Genomic DNA, 12220 nt, shown 5'->3' on the forward strand with positions numbered 1-12220 from the left:
GGCCGGGGTGGGGGTGGGTAGAGAGCAGGCTTTCTGTCATTTGTTTTGACTTGAATCGAGACAACGTAACGTAACCACCCGGCAAACCGTGGATCAGGCGAACTGCCCAGGGAAGGAAGGGGGCGCGGGCCCCGGCCGCATCCACGGAGGATGCTGCCTGCTGCCCCTCTGCGTCCCGGTGCTGCCCGGGCCCCCTCGCCCTCCCCGCCGGGGTCTCGGGCCGCTTGCAGGCGTCGAGAGCCGCGCCGAGTCGGGGCGGCGGGGCGCGCGGCGCTGATTGGCAGAGCGGGCGCCGCCGTCCAGGAAACGGCTCGGGTTTCAGCGGGGGCGTGACCCGCCGGGAGGGGGCGGCGGCGGCGGCGGCGGCAGCGGAGAACGCCGCGGAGAGCCGAGCCGGCGGGCGGGCGAGCAAAGGAGCGAGCGCGGCCGCCACAAAGCTCGGGCGCCGCGGGGTCTGCGCGCGGCGTAGCTGGCCCGGCGCAGCGACTCCTTTCCAGGCTGGCGGGGCCCGGGCGCCCCGAGGCCGCGGCTTTCCTCCGCGCTCCAAGCGTTCGCAAGTTGCGAGCGAAGTTTGGTGGAGGAAACGCCAAGCCCGACTCCTTTCTTCCTCCCGCTCCCCAAATCCGAGCGCAGCCCGCGGGCGTCATGCCCGCGCGCCTCCGCAGCCTGGGGTGCGCGTGAAGCCTCGAACTTTGGCGCCGGCGAGTACCACATTTTTTTTTTTTTTTTTTTGCGGGGAGTTGGTCGTTTGCTCCATCCCGACCCACGCTGGGCGCGGGGACAGACCCGATCGCCGGGGATCGTTGCCATTCAAGGTAATCGCCGAGTCGGGCGCCTCGGGGGAGCTTCGCGGGGCGGGACAGTGGGCGCGGTGGAAGCCCGAGACGCCCGGTGCACGGACTCCCGAACGGAGGGCTGGCACTGTGGAGGCGGCTCCCTGTGCCTCCTCTTTGGCTGCATAGGCGATGGGGGAGCTGGGTGCCTGCTGACGGCTGGCGTTTGGGAAGTTCTGCCGCTACCACCCCCATCCAGATGCTGACATCTGCCTCTGGCGTTGACACCCCCCCCGCCCCCGCCCGCCTCCCTGTCAAACTCTGGCTGGCGCACTCCCGCTGGCCGGGCGCGATCCTCCGACCCCGGAGCTGGCGGGCGAGCGGCGGGGCAGCCTCGCTGGTGGCACAGCCCGGTAGGTCCCGGACTCGGAGGGGGCATCTTCGAAGGTGCCTCGTTCCGAGGCCCGGGGAGCCCCCATTCCGTCTCATCCAGGCCCGGGCCGGGGACCCTTCCCCGGGAGGGGTCCGCTGAGGTGGGGCTGGCAACACCTCTGTAGGGTAGGCGAGGGCTCGGGGCGGGGGGTGGCGCTCTGGGAAGGGGGCTGCTCCGGTTTCCCGATTGCAGTGCCCTTCGGCCTCCCTGGCCCGCAGCCGCCGTCTCGGCTGGAGGGAGCGCGGCTCGCCTGGGGCTAGGGGGCGAACTGGACCGACTTTTTCTAGTTCGCTGCCTGCTCTACCGGCAGCAGCTCGGAGATGTCGAAAGCACAGGCGAGTTCTAACTTGCGCGCTCATTCTTTCAGCGCCGGGGCCGCGCCGGGGAGTCAGCCGAGGGCCGGGCCAGGCGCTGGCTCCGACCCTCGCGGCCACGGGGCCAGGCGCAGGGGTCCGGCCCGGGGCCGTGGAGCCTCAGTCCCCCTCGCCTCCCGCTCCTTTGCAAACTCTTCTCCGGACCTTCCTTTCTCTCGCCCAATTCAATGAAACCACCCTTAAAGGCAAACCTTCTTTCACCCATTATGTGTTTGGTGTGAAACGCTATCAACATTTAAAACCCCATTGTCCCCTGGGTCCCAAATCCCTGTAAATCTTCCACCGGCCTCGACTCATTTTCATCTGAAAAGGCTGTTTAGTTTGAATAGAAAAGCAATCGGGCGCCCCTCTCTCTCGCCCTGGAATGTCAATTAAAATGCAGATTTCCCTGAGCTCTTTAGCGCCCCGAGAAGGGGGAGAAAATCACTATATTTCTAGCACACAAACAACTGAAACCGGGTTGGTGGTGTTGAGTTCTCCCGGAGCTGCTGCAAGTCCTCGTTGGCTTGCTGGGGGTTAACGGGGCATAGAAGTGGTCCTGGGTCAGCCTGTATTTTGTCTTGAGATTTCAGTGTGTTGAGGAATTCCCACCCCCACCACATCTGACCCCTTGAGAGCCCCCTGCTCAGTTCAGGCCTGGGGGCCCTAGGGAGGCTTGGAGCCTAGAAGGTGGGTCTGTCCCCTGGGGGCCTGGGCACCCCTCACCTTGCCTGGCACTTTCGACTGATGGGAAATCTGCCGGGAACAAAGCTCCCAAGTGCTTGGGTAGAGACTCAGTTTAGGTGGGTGCTATATTGACTTGTCTTCTTGAAGGGTGGAGGGTTTGGGAATGTACTGTTAAACTGCATAGATCTGGTATAGGGACCACTCCCCAGCCAAGCCCTCTCGCTTGTCACTTTGCCTGTCTTTGGGGGCAGGCTTGTGCTGAGGTGAAAATGGACAGGGGGGTTGGGGAACGGGTGGCCAGGAAGAGCCATCCATCACTGGGAGGGTGACAACTCCTCCCGCGCCCAAGCAGAGAAGAGAGTTCCCTTTCAAGGGGAAAAATAAACACGCTGGGGCTTTCACTGAGGCTCAGACTCCAGGAAGGATTATGGTATTGAAGGCAGGAAGCTGGGATTGTGGCCGCCAGAGGCACGCTGGGCCTGTGTTCCCAACACTGAGCCTGGGGACCTCATTATCCCGCCCAGGAGGTCCCTCTGTACCTTTGTCCACTCGGGTGAGGAGTTGTGCAGACCTGCCACCCTCCACCTCCACTTTCCAGAGATTTGGGAAGGAAGGGGGGCGGCTGCGGAGCCTGGATCTGGAAATGGCTACATAAGTCAGTTGCTGGTGCAAGCTGATGGGGTGAAGGGATGGCTTGAGATTTTGCTGAGGTCACTCACTGTCCGCCTCTACCTGCAAAGGAAGCTCCTTAAGGCTGGGACAGGTGGGTGAGTCGGGCTGGGGAAGCAGTCTGGGGCCCACTCTCTTGCTGGGGTTTTCCTGGAGTTGTGTTAGAGGCAAAAAAATTCCCATGCATTCTGGAAATGCTTCGTAAATCAGTGAGAATGTTTGTGTGTTCTCCTCCCATGTGTATGTAGAAATAGATACGGAGTTATCTTTTGAGGCTCTTACCTCGAAGAGGAAAGAAAAACCGGCCAAAGAAATCCTTCAAGCAGTCTGAAAGCACGGGGTGGACGCACGCGCTCTTCTTTTGCTGTGAATCACATGGTTTCACGTGTGCTTTCTTTTGAAGAAGAGGTTTTCTTTTTTCCTTCTCTGAAAGTGGAGCAGCGTCCTCTTTTCCCCTTACCCACTCTAATCCTTAGTCAAGGCTGAAAGTTTTTTTCTGATGTAGCTTTGGGGACGCTCGAGCAGTATTGAAATCCTACGTCATAATCTGAAACATGAGGTCCGCAAGCAGAAAGCATGGGGTTTCGAGATTTGTATATTAAAGGTCTCACCTCCACCCTAAATCCTATAAAATGTGGTTCTTTCATATATAATTCACAGAATCTGATTGGATCAAATTCTCTGAAGCTTGTGCATTTTGGTTCTTATTCTTAGTAATTGATACCGAACAAATGTAAAGTCTTGGATTATCTTAAGCTTGGAAATTTCTCTTTGCTTTTGAATTAAATGGGTGAGCAGACCCATTGAACACCCCCTGGTAACTTCTGAAATTTTAGCCAATAAGTTAGCATATTGAAAGTTATTGGCCCAATCACCTACCCTGAGAATAATTTACATATCATCGTCACCATCATCATCATTAATGAACACCCGTGTTATTCAAGGAGCTTGCATCTGCTCCGTTTCTCTCTCTAGTTTGAAGACCTCCACTAGGCCTGGGCTGCCGTTCGTCACAGTGGAATGGGATTCAAGCTTTGAATCTCTTTTTGGATCAGCTGCTTTGAATGTATCACAGTCTCGTTCATTCTTTGTAAGTGGCTGCTTGGCGAAAAGATTGAAATACATTTCTGCATTTGAAAATGAATCTTGACAAGTGTAAACTGGTGGGAATTTTTGGTCGCCTTCCTGGGGTTCTTTTTATTTTGCTGGTCTCCCTTCCTCCCGAGGGCTCCAGAGAGGGTGGAGCAAGCCACTTAGCTCCAGCCCCCAGAAGCAGACGCCTCTGAAGCCCAGTTGGCGTGAAAGAAATTAACGAGAGGCTGGCAATGCCAGCCGGAGCATCGTTAACTTGGCTTTTGTAGTTGCCCTTGAAACTAAGGTCACGTAGCTTTGGCTTTTGGAGGGCGGGAGAGGTGACAGTGGGTAGGAGGAGAGAGTCCACTTGCCCAGCTGAAGTGGCTGCACGTATCTGGGTCCTATAGCTACTCTTTTTATCTCTGTTTCCTAAGAGTAGGCTTTCTCAACCATCAGCCTAACACGTTTTTGTGGACCGGTCTGGTGGAAACCCCTGGGACTCAGGTGTGGATGGAAGGTATTTTCAGATGATGAAAGAGAACTGGGTTGAACTAAATTGGTGTTGGGGAAGATTTCACTGACTCGCAGTGTCTCTCTCCTCTAGAGGCTGCAGCAGCAGCAGCAGCGGCAAGGCCAGCGAGCGGCCGCCGCAGCACCTTGGTTCCTGAGCCCACCGCCGGCTGAAGGCATTGCTGCAGGCAGTCCATGCTCGTAGAGGAAGGGTGCAGATGGGATTAACGTCCACATGGAGATATGGAAGAGGACAGGGGATCGGCACTGTAACCATGGTCAGCTGGGGTCGCTTCCTCTGCCTGGTTGTGGTCACCATGGCAACCTTGTCCCTGGCCCGGCCCTCCTTCAATTTAGTTGACGATACCACGGTTGAGCCGGAAGGTAAGTTATCTCATTTCGCTCTCGGGGTACCAAGTTTGTTTGGGGATTTGTCTGGGGGAAGTGGCACTGAGGTCAAGGCCTGTTTGAGAATCAGCTGCCCCTTGTGTTGTAAAGGAGACCTCCAAGAGCGGAGCTTGTGGCTCTCTGCCCCCTGCAAGCCAGGGATTATAAGAGAAGGTTCTCAGCTGTCACACTGTGGGCCGGGTGGTGTAGTTGGTGGTTTCTTGGCGTGTGCGTTTTTCTCTGTGCTGGGTAAGGGAGGCAGCTGGCAGTTCATCCAGTGCCAGGAGAGCCGTGGCAGGCAGCTCAGAGTTGAATACCATCTACCCTTACTTACCCGAGAGAGTTTTGCTCACAATGTAAAGGATTGCAATTTGCCGGCAAAAGGAGTCACGCAGGGAAATTGCCAACCTCTGAAATGCTGACATTTTATTTTCATTGTCTAAGGAGAGAAAGCTTCTGAACTTCAGAGTGGAGAGGGTTGAGACATTACATTCTTTTTAGCCCTTGTAATTCATAATACTTAAGCCACACGTCACAGAGCGGCAGATTCTATTTTAGGTCAATTTGAAATGTACCTGGGCCTTTCCTGAATCTCTGAGAACTTCCAGATCTAACAGGGCGTGCGTTGGTGTTTCAGCTATGGAAATTGTATGCAGGCAACACATTATGCCTTTTGGAACATGCAGAAAGGCATGAGGCCAGTTGTGAGCACAAAACTCACAAGGGCTGAATTTTCCCGCCAGGCAGACTTGGAACCTCTTCTCCCGGGTCCTTCCGCGATGTCGGTAGCCCAGCCTCGACTTGGTGCCGCACGAGATCTGTCATCAGTAGGGAATATTGGTAGCTGAGTTATTTTTCGAGTGGTAATCCGAGAATAAAACGGCAGATCCTAGCACTCATCGCCACTTAATGAACCTGTTTGCTGAGAGCCCACCTGGTGCCTGCTGAGCTCAGGGGGCCTGCGTGGGCTGGGGTCAGTCAGCTGTTCTGGAAAAGACACCCTGCTCGGAAGAAGACCGCAAGCCCATCCAGGATCAGACGGGGAGGGGAGGGCTGTGTCCCCAACCAGGGGGGCTCCCACTGAGACCCCGAGTCATGCAAGGATAAAGCCGTATCTTTTTTTTTCTAAAACGGAGGTGCTTCTTACCAAAAGCAGCTCAGCAGTCGCTAGTGGAGGCTTGTGCCCTTTTTCTTACCCCGAGTTACGGAGGTTTGTAGTAACCAGGTGTAGTGACGCTGCAGTGGCTTTCAGGCTTCCGGTAGGGAACGCGGTAGGAGTTTGTGTCTGAAGCGTTCACAGGCTCCGGCTCCAGGGATTATGGAACTGCCTGCTGGTGACGTGGGCGCCAGTGTCACTTGCGATGGGGATGCATGTTTAAAGGGCTTAACGTGAGGGAAAAGGTTCCTGGTTTCTGAAAGTCATGCCTGCACGTCTTTAATTTTGCTAATAATTAAAATGGATGTTTCTCTAATTGCCGGTTTTCCCTGGGGTGCATGGCTCAGTACACACACCGAGGCTGCTGAACGGGGGTGTTTCCTGCAGTGTGAGCCCAGGCATGGCCCAGGTTAGGAAGAAAATGTCATTTTTCATTTCGACTTTCAGGGCAGCGTGATTGGGAGTTTATTTCAACATAAAGTGTAAAATGGTCCTGGAGGACTTCTTTTTATCGTCTTTAATTATTGAAGGGAATTTAAAAATCTGTGTGCACATACTGGTAGGAAGAGGTGAGACAGAGATGGGGAGGGGGGTGGAGATGGACAAGGATGCAGTACCCTCGGCAGTTCTTTGTGTAGAAATGTGCATCCAACAATGTGAGTATTGTTGGAGGCTGGTCTTCCCAGCCTGGCATCTGTGAATGCACTTGGGGGTTGAGGGGAGGTGCCTGAATTCCCTGAAATGGTAGGTCATATTTTGGGGTTCACAGCTCCTATGAGGTTTGCGTCCAGAGTTGTGAGAGGTTTTTTCAAACAAAGGTTTAGTGGAAGCTGTGCAAAACCCTGCAAAGAGGTGGCGGCTTTGGAAAAAGCACACAGTCCCCTGAACCTCAGTCTCCTTTTCTGTCATCTGAGGGCTGGATTAGATCATCTTTAGGGTCTCTTTATTAATGTTAAATGAATACTAATATCTTCAGAAGCCTTCTGATGACCGCCTCAAGAAGGTTGCTGGGAGATTTAAGTGGGTCTGGATGCAAAACGCAGTTAGCACAGGTCCTGGTGTCTAATGAGTACCTGGGACAAGTTGTTGTCGTTCTTGGCGAGTTGGGCACGCCCATCTTCCCAGTCCCATGGGCTGGCTGTTCAGTTGCCAACACATCAGGAGACATCTAGGCTTTTGGAGACAGTTGAGAGGAAAGTTGCTCCCTGATGGAGGAGCAGCTGTGTTGGCTTTCTGTAGGGTCTGCACTTCCCCTGTCGACTGATGTGAGCCCTAAGATGAGTTCTTCCGGTGCAGGAGTTTCGCTTTGGTGTCAGAGGCTATTAGGAAGGTAATCTAATTATAGATGAGAAAGAAGAATTTTTAGCAACTGGAAGCAGACTGAGTTGGGCAGCTCCAGTTTAGGCTGTGGTCCTGGCGAATTGGAGAGAGACCGACAGAGTCCCCCATCCATGTGTGTCCATCAGTCGCTGTCTGTCCTCCATGGTGTGTTTTAACTGTAGCTTTGGATAAAGTAAGTTCAGCCTTGACTTTCTATCCTACAGGGCTTTATCTTGGAAGACTTTTTAGCTTGCTAATGTGGAAGCTCAGTTTAGATAAATGTGGCCAGAGAAAAATGTGACTAAGTTCCAGGAAGGGGCCCGAGCCCTCCCTCTAGAGGATCCTTTTCCAATTGTCTCAGCTTTGTACAGTATCATCTCATTGATCATCATCCCATCCCATCCATCATCTATCATCCTGTCATGTGTCAACATCATCTCATCTACCATGTATCATGATCATATATCCCGTCACCTGTCATGTATCATTTGTCTTCTGGACACGTTCTGAAGTGGTAGCTGTAGGTTTGGGTCTACTCAACTGACTTAAGAAAATAATCTCTAGAAGATTTTAGTTGTTAATATTCCAGACTAAAAAAATGAATATTTTCAGTTGGTCAGTCATTCTTGTCGGGGACCAGCTGTGCAGGGTTTAAACTCAGTTACTGACTCAAGGCGGCCAGTCCTCAATGCCAAGTACTGTTCTGTTGATTAAGGTTCTAATTATTTATAGTCAAGCTTGATTACCCTGTAGCAGAGAGGACTCTTGCTTTCAAATTCTTCCTGACATTGTCACCTACTCTGGTTAATTAAGTCGTTGTTGACTTTAACGACATCTTTGTTTACACCAGCCCAGTAGGAGTTAAAATAAAAGGCCTTTTCCAACCCCAAACCTTTAATTACTTTCCCACCCTCCAGAAAGTGTGATGCTGGGAAGTAACAACCTGGGAAGAAAGTAGTTTGCTTTTTTTTTGCAGTCAGTTTTGGGGCAACCTTCTGAGGTCATGCTGTCCTTAACTGATGTGAATTGGTCCAAAGTTCAATAGCAGAGAGATGGAGCAGGGGATCTACATGGAGACCTCACCACTGTCAGAGTTTTCCAGTGTGGGTTAGGTCTTTTGTTAGAAGTATTGTAAATGCCATAATATCAGCCATACGCATTTAATTGCAAGTTAAAAGGAAAGAAAAAAAAGAATATATCCGCATACCAAGAATGAATGATTTAAAATAATCTTCTGTTTTGTATTATCTGCATCTTTGTTCCTCAATATGAGTGTTAATATTTAAGAGTTGACTGTAACTTGATAGTTAGCATAGGAACAAGGACTTATTCTTAGTAAATTAAACCAAATGCAGGCTTGTGCAGTTAAATACACAATGAAGTACACATTCTTTATTAGTATATAAAGTATTTCACAATTCATAGACAAAGAGCTGTGTTTAATATTATTTCTAGAGCAAAAATTTAGCAAGCCCAGAGCATTGGTATTTGTATACTTTCTCTACTGGTCCGCTCTCATGCAGATTTGAAGTATGTGTGTGTTTTGCTTTTTATTTTAACCAATTAAAGCACTGAGTGGCGCTAGTGGTAAAGAACCCTCCTCCAATGCAGGGAACATGATGAGACTCCGGTTCGATCCCTCGGTTGGGAAGATCCCCAAGAGCAGGGCCTGGCAACCCACTCCCGTATTCTTGCCTGGAGAATCCCATGAACAGGAGAGCCTGGCGGGCTACAGTCCACAGGGTTGCAAAGAGTCAGACACGACTGAAGCGATTTAGCAGGCGCACACCTGCTAGGTGACTAGCTCCCACTAGGCCATCACTGAAGACTTGTTGCTTTCAAGTCTTTCCCATTAAGTTGAGGGTGAGAATTCATAGAACTAGAGCAAACCCTATGAGATGTTTTCAATATCAAGCTTAATGAATAATTACATGGTTATGAAATAACTGGGGTAGTGTTTAAACAGGAAGAGCTTTGTTTAATGTTTACATTCTCAATAAAATGTGTCCAGGAGCCTTCCCGTTTGCAGTCTCTTGTTTGGGTGTTTACTTATCCAGTATAATTGTTAAAAGGCTACTCCCCCTGGCACACCCCTCCCCCCAGAGTTTGGCTTAATTGTACATTTCCATTAAAAATCCTGTCTTATTTTAGTCTTTAAAGGAAAACATGGGAAATGGAGTTTGGGATTTTAGGTTCCATAGGAAATACAACTTGTGTGTTACTTTCTGCTGTGCTGGTTAAGATTTGTAGCAGGGTGACTTGCCTAGGTAGGCAATTCAGAAGTGATTGTTTGGAAGTTTTTCAGGCTATGCCACAAATGGTTTTCTGATCCAGTGCATTTTATGAGGCTGTGCAAAAGACGCATGGTCTTTATTATTATTTCGTTTTTCTGGAGAGATGACTTTAGCCTTCGATTTTGCATCCTTTTTGTGCTTTTGCTGTATCCAAGTGAGATTTAGCAATGGCTCTTGGTCCAGCTTCCCTGGCGTTGCAGGGCCTGGTGTGGTTAACCATGTCACACTCTCCCCATGTCCTCCTCTGACTCTGCTGTCTTTAGTAGTAGTTTCTTTAAACTGACGGCGACCGTGTTGAAGGCTGTATGTGCCGAATCATGGACCTAAAGCAAGGGTGGAATGTTTGACCTTAAGCCGAAGAGGAGAGGGGTTTCTGATCATTAAATCCACGATGAACAAACCCTGAAGAACTCAGCTCTGACTTGCTAGAGGCTCTTGAACTTGAGTTTATAAAGTTCTATGCAGCTCGTATTCCATTTTGGGGACAGTGTTTATCTTTATGGGAAGCCTGAAGGCTTTCTGGCAGCCTGAGAATCTGTACACACTGGCCACTTCCTCCTGGTCACTCAGGTGGAACTGGAGTGACCCCACTAGATTCAGTTCTGGTTTTCCTGGATCAGGGAACGCGAGGAGGTGGGGAAGGGAGGGAAGGCCGGTTCTGTAAAGAAGTCTGGTTGAACAAGTTGCTGGCCTTTTCATCGTGATGGTCCCCCATGTCCTGGAGATATTTCTTTCCGAAATTAATAGAGGTCACGCTCTTCCCAAGTTTTTTTTTCTCACTCGTTCTGATTGTTACCATCCCATTTTAGGGCATGATAGGAAATCCAAGATGGTAGCCACATCCGTGGTAGGTGGCGGGTGCCGGCTTTCACTGGCCTCTGTTTGTATAACTTCAAGCTTTTACCATTTATAGATTCATGCAAAAGGGTATGTAATGACCAGTTTAGACCACGGTCGTCCTTAAAGAGTGTCAAGCAAAATAGGCATGCTTTAGAGCTTCAGTAATTTGTGTTTTAGGAACTTTGTACACTGATGGAGTTTTAAGATGTTGGGTGTGAGTTGTTGTCACTTATTCCACTTCAGAATACCATAAGTAGTTACGTCCCATCCTGGACTTTTGCCATGTTCATGTGGATATTAAAAATGTCAGCTTCTTCTTGACTGTACTGAGTCAGGGAGCTAAGGTGTGGCCTTCTCTTTCCTTTAACCCCTGTCCAACTAAAGCATGGTAAATTCCAAGTCGTGTCTGAATGGAATGCGCATAATATAGAATGTCGAGTCGTGGTGAACATGTTTTATGAGGAGGTAAAAAAAATAGCTTATAAGGAAAATACCGATAGATTCAGAATTGAGGACAAGGGACGTATATATTTTGTGATTTATATGCAGCACTTTACTTGAAAGAAAGAGCCCAGTTCTGAGCTCTGACATTAGTACAATAAACTCTGTATAAACTGTGATGATTATTTTCTATGCGAGAACTCCTTCTAAGTTACTATGTGTGACCTCTTTTTAAAGGCCAATTTACTCTTAAGTTTTTCCATACGTGACCAGTTGTAATGTTTTAAAGATATCAAGACGTTGAAAAAGCCAGCGTTGTGTGTTGAGGGGAGTGGGAGGCGGGGAGGTGCTGTAAGGTGCATAGGAAGATCTTTGTGGGGGTGAGTTGAGGGTTTAAACTCTTTGAAAATCCTTAAACTTCAGATCGTGAATAGATGATGAGATTGCCACAAAGGAGTGTGACTGCCTTCAAGTCGCCACCTTCCCTTGGGAACTCCCAGGTAGTCCAGTGGTTAGGACACAGCCCTTTCATTGCCATGGGCCCGGGTTCAATCCCTGGTCAGAGAACTAAGATCCTGCGTGCCACACGGGTAGCCCCTTACCCTCCAAAGAAGCCACCTCCCTCCCATCCCTCTAAGCCTCCTGACCTTGATTGAAACATGTTGCCTTCTTAGCTGACCCAGGTGGGCACACAATTAATTATAGATCCTAAATATTATAAAGGTTTCCGATTGAAAATCACTCACTCACATCTGTAAAAGACCAGGAATCCTCCACATAATTAGCCTAAATTCTACATTTGCTTTTTTTTTTCATAGAAATGAATAAAATCATTTTAAATGGTATGTGATGTGCTTTCTGGGGACAGAAACTCTCCAAAAGAACTTGGCCTTGAGAGCTAGACAAGGCAGGTTTGACTCTATGATCTACTGGTGCTGTGACCTTGGATTTGTTAGACAACCTCTCTGAGCCTCCCTTTCTTTATCAAAAAGTCTATCTGATAATAAATATCTTGTAAGGGGTACCTTAAGGATTAAATGCAAATGGATGTAAAGCCATCACTGTAGTTCCTGGCAGATACTAGGTGCTCAGTAAGTGCTTGTTTCCTTCCCGCCCTACCCAACTTCCTCCTTGAAGTAAAAACCTGAGATAGGATGTCCGGTCAATATTTCAGGGATGTTTACCCTACCATATAGGATGACAAGTCTTCTGATGAGAGGTTTTTACATTAATTAAAATAGAAAGGGAGCTCTTGGCCCTGGTTTTAGCCAACCCTTTTTATT

General features: G+C 49.7%; 1 protein-coding gene across 12 annotated transcripts in view; it reads left to right on the top strand.

Annotated features, from left to right (window-relative positions):
• Window positions 1–361: 361 nt before the first annotated feature.
• Window positions 362–12220, top strand: part of FGFR2 (fibroblast growth factor receptor 2) — a 107339-nt gene continuing 95480 nt past the window's right edge. For 8 of the 12 annotated variants that reach the window (XM_070363271.1, XM_070363276.1, XM_070363279.1 and 5 more), the window contains exons 1-2: window positions 363–815; window positions 4594–4883. In XM_070363271.1, coding sequence (XP_070219372.1) covers window positions 4718–4883 — 166 coding nt within the window. In that variant the 5' untranslated portion in view covers window positions 363–815; window positions 4594–4717. Of the gene's footprint in view, window positions 816–1167; window positions 1187–3983; window positions 4006–4593; window positions 4884–12220 lie in introns of those variants that run through there. The other 4 variants (XM_070363274.1, XM_070363277.1, XM_070363273.1 and 1 more) reach the window with 3 other exon arrangements.

Source organism: Bos mutus, chromosome 26 (assembly GCF_027580195.1).
Source record: "Bos mutus isolate GX-2022 chromosome 26, NWIPB_WYAK_1.1, whole genome shotgun sequence".
Taxonomy (NCBI): Eukaryota; Metazoa; Chordata; class Mammalia; order Artiodactyla; family Bovidae; genus Bos; species Bos mutus.